The sequence below is a fragment of the Carcharodon carcharias genome, chromosome 27 (assembly GCF_017639515.1).
Source record: "Carcharodon carcharias isolate sCarCar2 chromosome 27, sCarCar2.pri, whole genome shotgun sequence".
Classification (NCBI taxonomy): domain Eukaryota; kingdom Metazoa; phylum Chordata; class Chondrichthyes; order Lamniformes; family Lamnidae; genus Carcharodon; species Carcharodon carcharias.
The window spans coordinates 14,226,757-14,233,801 of record NC_054493.1 but is presented as its reverse complement, the minus strand read 5'-3'; the positions used below and the strand labels follow the sequence as shown (position 1 = coordinate 14,233,801).

Sequence of the window (7,045 nt, the reverse complement as noted above, 5' to 3'; positions counted from 1 at the left end):
GTGACATGTCTCCAGTTCTTTAGCTAAGTAAGGCCACCTGCTGTTTTATGATCTAATCTTTCACACAGTTATACTCTTGAGTCAACATGGCCCCAACATTTTATTTTTCTTCATTCATTCATGGGTTGTGGGTATCGTTGGCTAGGCCATCACTTATTGCCCATCCTGAATTGCCCTTGAGAAGGTGGTGGTGAGCTGCCTTCTTGAATGACTGCAGTTCATGTCGTGTAGGTACACCCACAGTGCTGTTAGGAAGGGAGTTTCAGGATTTTGACCCAGTGACAATGAAGGAATGGTGATGTATTTCCAAGTCAGGATGGTGAATGGCTTGGAGGGGAAATTCCAGATGGTGGTGTTCTCATGTGTCTACCGCCCTTGTCCTTCTCTATGGTAATGGCCACAGGTTTGGAAGGTGCAAGGGAGCCTAGGTGAGTTCCTGCAGTGCATCTTGTAGATGATACACACTGCTGCCACTGTACATCAGTGGTGGACGGAGTGAATGTTTGTAGATGGGGTGTAAATGAAGGGGCTGCTTTGTCCTGGATGATGTCAAGCTTCTTGAGCATTGATGGAGCTGCACTCATCCAGGCAAGTGGAAAGTATTCCATCAAACTCCTGACTTGTGCCTTCTAGATGGTGGACAGGCTTCAGGGAGTCAGGAGATGAGTTACTCACCTCAGGATTCCTAACCTCTGACCTGCTCTTGTAGCCACAGTATTTATATGGCTATCCCAGTTCAGTTTTTGGTCAATGATAACCCCCAGGATGTGTGATAAACACCAAGCTTGTTTGAATTTCATTTACTTCAGGGCTGATTTTACCAGTTTCAAATATATTTTGCCTTAATTTCTATTTAAAACTCTAATTCATAAAACTATGAGTTATATTCTAAAACATACAAACCATGAACTAGATATTCACAACACGATAACTGGCTGGAGTTTAACATCAGCAGAAATAAAGCAAATATTTTCAATCAATCTTGGAGGTGATTAACTGGAGCAATAACAGGAGAATCTAACCCCTGCAGACATTTATGAACTCGCTGATGTGCCAATAGGTTAGATGACTGAGTGAATCCCTTCCCACATCCAGAGCAGGTGAATGGCCTCTCCCCAGTGTGAGTGCGTTGGTGTATTAGCAGAGTGAAAGACTTTGTGAATCCCTTCCCACACACAGAGCAGGTGAATGGCCTCTCCCCAGTGTGAACTCGCTGGTGCACATTGAGGTCAGAAGACTGCCTGAAACTCTTTCCACAGCAAGTACAGCTGAATGGCTTCTCCTCAGTGTGAACTCGCTGGTGTTTCTGGAAGCTGGATGACCCAGTAAATCCCTTCCCACACACGGAACAAGTGAATGGTCTCTCCCCAGAGTGAACACGCTGGTGTTCAATGAGGCTGGATGAACGCGTGAACCTTTTTCCACAGGCAGTGCAGCTAAATGGCTTCTCCTCGGTGTGAGCTTGCTGGTGTGACCTAAGGCCAGATGACCAAGTGAATCCCTTCCCACACACGGAGCAGGTGAATGGCCGCTCACCTGTGTGGACCCGTTGGTGCTCAATGAGGCTGGATGACTGTCTGAATCTCTTTCCACAGTAACTGCAGCTGAATGGCCTGTCTTCAGAGTGGATTTGCTGGTGTGCAGTGAGATGGGATGACTGCCTGAACTTCTTGCCACAGGAAGTGCAGCTGAATGGCTTCTCGTCAGTGTGAATTTTCTGGTGTGACATGAGGCAGGTTGACTGAGTAAATCCCTTGCCACATACAGAACAGATGAACGGCTTCTCCCCAGTGTGACTGCGTCGATGGTTTTCCAGCAGGGATGGATAATAAAATCCTTTACCACAGTCCGCACATTTCCACGGTTTCTCCATAGTACCGGCCCCATTGTGGCTGCGTCGATGGATTTCCAGAAGGGATGGATAATTGAATCCTTTCCCACAGTCCTCACATTTCCATGGTTTCTCCATGAAGCCGGTGTTCTTGTGTCTCTCCAGTTTGGATGATCAGTTGAAGACTCATCGATACATACATGTATACAGTTTCTCTCCATTGTGAATAGTGCAAAGTTCTTTCAGGCCATGTAACTGGTTAAAGCTATTTCCACAATCAATGTACTGGAACATTCTTACTTGTGTGTGCATGTGTCCCGGTGCTGTTAAATAGAATAGCATCTTACAAAGGGTACAGCACAGTAGGTGCCAGTTACACTAAAGTTAGATTTTTAATTCCCCAGAGACAGAACAGGTAAACATTTCTCCTTCTACATTCAAAGGCTGATGATATTCAGATCTGTTAACTCGAGAGACTCTATCAGATCTTGATGTGACTTTGGCTTGAGCTTCCCGTCTGCAAATATTTCCTTCTTATACCCTGTAAAGAGTTTACAAAAGTCATCACCTTGAGTACAGGATAGAAATTCAGAATGTACAATTCGAGTTTCTATGGAATTTTTCTTCCTCTCTTGCTCCCCTAAAATGTTAAACCCCCGTCCGACAGGTTCTATATCCCTCCTGTGCTGAAGTCCAAACCCGTTGCAAAATCTCCTCCATTTCTTTCCTGCACTCCCACTCATTTCCCTCCCTCTTCTCTGGCTGGGTTCAGTTCTCCAGCGCCTGTGTGCAGGGTGAGAATAAAATCAATCAGTCAATCACATTCTCTCCTGGTCACTGGGACCCCGAAGCACCGTCTGCGCTCTGGAAGGCACCAGGATGGTCTCACATGCGCCTTGATCCCCGCAGAACCAACACGGAGATCGTTAACCTGGGCCTCCAAATAAAAAAAAAACCCTGAGCTGCAAACGCGGGACTGGAAGGTAATTTTTCGGCGTTTGCGGCCTAACGGCGGTGTTAATGAACCCTCTCCGCCCACCCGCCGGTTCCCTGCCGCCGCCTCTTACCGGTTGCTCAGCGACAAACAAACGTCTCGGCATCGTCATCGCTCAGGCTGCGCATGCTCGGAACACTATGCGGAACTGCGCATGCGTACAGGTCCCCGTTGTTTGAACATGTACAATTTCCACCGCGAAGAATGCTGGGACCGCCCCATCACTTAATCATTATTTATTCCCGCTTGTTGAGGCTGCGCCCCCCGTCCCCCACTCAGCTTTATTGGAACCACAGCGCGCATGCTCTGTGCAGATGGCCAGTCTCCGGGGGCTGGGTCTTCTTGCGCATTGCGGCCCTAATAAACAATAACAGAATTACCTGGAAAAACTCAGCAGGTCTGGCAGCTTCGGCGGAGAAGAAAAGAGTTGACGTTTCGAGTCCTCATGACCCTTCCACAGAACTGAGCGATATAAGGAGAGGGGTGAAATATAAGCTGGTTTAAGGTGGGAGGGGGGGGTGGGTAGAGAAGTGGAGGGGGTGTGGTTGTAGGGACAAACAAGCAGTCATAGGAGCAGATCATCAAAAGATGTCACAGACAGAAGAACAAAATAACAGAGGTGTTGAAGTTGGTGATATTATCTAAACAAATGTGCTAATTAAGAATGGATGGTAGGGCACTCAAGGTATAGCTCTAATGGGGATGGGGGCATAAAAGATTTAAAAATAATGGAAATAGGTGGGAAAATAAAAATTTATATAATTTATTGGACAAAAACAAAAGGAAGGGGGAAGAAACAGAAAGGGGGTGGGGATGGAGGAGGGAGCTCAAGATCTAAAATTCAATATTCAGTCTGGAAGGCTGTAAAGTGCCTAGTCGGAAGATGAGGTGCTGTTCCTCCAGTTTGCGTTGGGCTTCATTGGAACAATGCAGCAAGCCAAGGACAGACATGTGGGCAAGAGAGCAGGGTGGAGTGTTAAAATGGCAAGCGACAGGGAGTTTGGGTCATTCTTGCGGACAGACCGCAGGTGTTCTGCAAAGCGGTCGCCCAGTTTATGTTTGGTCTCTCCAATGTAGAGGAGACCACATAGGGAGCAATGAATGCAGTAGACTAAGTTGGGGGAAATGAAGTGAAATGCTGTTTCACTTGAGAGGAGTGTTTGGGCCCTTGGACGGTGAGGAGAGAGGAAGTGAAGGGGCAGGTGTTGCAACTTTTGCATGGGCATGGGGAGGTGCCGTAGGGGGTGATGGAGGAGTGGACCTGAGTGTCCCGGAGGGAACGATCCCTACGGAATGCCGCCAGGAGGTGAAGAGAAGATGTGTTTGGTGGTGGCATCATGCTGGAGTTGGCGGAAATGGCGGAGGATGATCCTTTGAAAGCGGAGGCTGGTGAGGTGATAAGTGAGGACAAGGGGGACCCTATCATGTTTCTGGGAGGGAGGAGATGATGTGAGGGTGGATGCGCGGCAGATGGGCTGGACACAGTTGAGGGCCCTGTCAACGACCGTGGGTGGAAAACCTCAGTTAAGGAAGAAGGAGGACATGTCCGAGGAACTGTTTTTGAATGTAGCATCATCGGAACAGATGCGACGGAGGCGAAGGAACTGAGAGAATGGGATGCAGTCCTTACAGGAAGCGGGGTGTGAGGAGTGGTAGTCGAGGTAGCTGTGGGAGTCGGTAGGCTTGTAATGGATATTGGTGGACAGTCTATCACCAGAGATTGAGACAGAGAGGTCAAGGAAGGGGAGGGAAGTGTCAGAGATGGACCATGTGAAAATGATGGAGGGGTGGAGATTGGAAGCAAAATTAATAAATTTTTCCAAGTCCCGACGAGAGCATGAAGCAGCACCGATGCAATCATCGATGTACCGGAGAAAGAGTTGTGGACGGGGCTGGAGCATCCAATCCCTCTACACCTCCATCCCCCACCAGGATGGTCTGAGGGCCCTTAGCTTCTTCCTCGAACAGAGGCCCGAACAATCCCCATCCACCACTACTCTCCTCCGTCTGGCTGAACTTGTTCTCACACTGAACAATTTCTCCTTCAACTCCTCTCACTTCCTCCAAATATAAGGTGTGGCTATGGGTACCCGCATGGGCCCCAGCTATGCTTGTCTCTTTATGGGGTATGTGGAACATTCCTTGTTCCAGTCCTACTTCGGCCCCCTTCCACAACACTTCCTCCGGTACATCGATGATTACTTCGGTGCAGCTTCATGCCCTTGTCGGGACCTGGAAAAATTTATTAATTTTGCTTCCAATCTCCACCCCTCCATCATTTTCATGTGGTCCATCTCTGACACTTCCCTCCCCTTCCTTGACCTCTCTGTCTCAATCTCTGGTGATAAACTGTCCATCAATATCCATTACAAGCCTACCCACTCCCACAGCTACCTCGACTACAGCTCCTTACACCCCGCTTCCTGTAAGGACCCCATCCCATTCTCTCAGTTCCTTCGCCTCCGTCGCATCTGTTCTGATGACGCTACCTTCAAAAACAGTTCCTCTGACATGTCCACCTTCTTCCTTAACCGAGGTTTTCCACCCACGGTCGTTGACAGGGCCCTCAACTGTGTCCAGCCCATCTCCCGCGCATCCGCCCTCACACCTTCTTCTCCCTCCCAGAAACATGATAGGGTCCCCCTTGTCCTCACTTATCACCCCACCAGCCTCCACATTCAAAGGATCATCCTCCGCCATTTCCGCCAACTCCAGCATGATGCCACCACCAAACACGTCTTGTCTTCACCTCTCCTGGCGGCATTCCGTAGGGATCATTCCCTCCGGGACACCCTGGTCCACTCCTCCATCACCCCCTACTCCTCAACCCCCACCCATGGCACCTCCCCATGCCAATGCAAAAGATGCAACACCTGCCTCTCTCCTCACCTTCCAAGGGCCCAAACACTCCTTTCAAGTGAAGCAGCATTTCACTTGCATTTCCCCCAACTTAGTCTACTGCATTCGTTGCTCCCAAAGCGGTCTCCTCTACATTGGAGAGACCAAACATAAACTGGGCGACCGCTTTGCAGAACACCTGCAGTCTGTCCGCAAGAATGACCCAAACCTCCCTGTCGCTTGCCATTTTAACACTCCACCCTGCTCTCTTGCCCACATGTCTGTCCTTGGCTTGCTACATTGTTCCAGTGAAGCCCAACACAAACTGGAGGAACAGCACCTCATCTTCCGACTAGGCACTTTACTGCCTTCCGGACTGAATATTGAATTCAACAACTTTAGATCTTGACCTCCATCCCCACCCCTTTCTGTTTCTTCCCCCTTTTATTTTTTCCAATAATTTATATAGATTTTTCTTTTCCCACCTATTTCCATTATTTTTAAATCTTTTATGCCCCCCCCCACCCCCACTAGAGCTATACCCTTGAGTGCCCTACCATCCATTCTTAATTAGCACACTCGTTTAAATAATATCACCAACTTCAACACTTCTGTGTTCTTTTGTCTGTGACATCTTTTGATTATCTGCTCCTATCACTGCTTGCATGTCTGTACAACCACACCACCCCCCTCCACTTCTCTCCCCCCACCCCCACCTTAAACCAGCTTATCTTAAACCACCCCTCTCATTATATCGCTCAGTTCTGTGGAAGGGTCATGAGGACTCGAAACGTCAACTCTTCTCCGCCGATGCTGCCTGACCTGCTGAGTTTTTCCAGGTAATTCTGTTTTTGTTTTGGATTTCCAGCATCCGTAGTCTTTTGTTTTTATCTCTCTGCGGCCCTAATGATGGCAATATACCGTGTTCACTCTCGCCGTGCAGAATGCCGCATAGTCCGCCATTTATGTAATAAATGGAGGGAAAGTTCATGTGTCACAATCATGGAAGAATAGAATGATATAAGGCAATGAACTTTCTTAACTCCCACCACCGCCTCCAAACCTCTACACCCCCACCCCCCTGCACACCTTCAGTCTCTCGCAAAATGAAGACATTAAGAGCAATAATTCATTTGAATAGTTTTAAATGATTTTCTTTAAACATTTCTCTATTTTTATTCCCCAACATAGATTCATGGCCTCAGTTTTTTTTTCCTCCCAACCCCTTAACTTTATCAGACAGTGTAATCTTGCCGAGTGCTGATTGGTTGTGCTGGGAACTAACAGGAAGACAACTCAGAGAGCCAAGGGAACATCGAGTTCTGTAACCAATTCTGGGGCTTCAGGACTGGATCCAGAGTTGTCCAGTCCAGTGAGTCAAT

The 7,045-nt window shown here is 48.2% G+C and overlaps 1 protein-coding gene across 2 annotated transcripts; it reads right to left on the bottom strand.

Moving 5' to 3' along the window:
* Window positions 1-705: 705 nt before the first annotated feature.
* LOC121270412 (gastrula zinc finger protein XlCGF7.1-like) lies at window positions 706-2,968 on the bottom strand. 2 transcript variants are annotated; one of them, XM_041175722.1, is made up of 2 exons: window positions 2,899-2,968; window positions 706-2,372 (listed from the first exon to the last, which is right to left on the bottom strand). In XM_041175722.1, exon 2 carries the CDS (start codon window positions 1,967-1,969, stop codon window positions 977-979), a length of 993 nt encoding a protein of 330 aa, XP_041031656.1. In that variant the 5' UTR covers window positions 1,970-2,372; window positions 2,899-2,968; the 3' UTR covers window positions 706-976. The 2 variants fall into 2 exon arrangements, with proteins under 2 accessions (XP_041031656.1, XP_041031657.1); XM_041175723.1 differs by having other exon boundaries at window positions 706-2,154; window positions 2,899-2,932.
* Window positions 2,969-7,045: the final 4,077 nt, after the last annotated feature.

Excerpts from the sequence above, each read along its gene's own strand:
- LOC121270412 (XM_041175722.1), bottom strand. The coding sequence starts at position 1,969 with ATGGAGAAACCATGGAAATGTGAGGACTGTGGGAAAGGATTCAATTAT.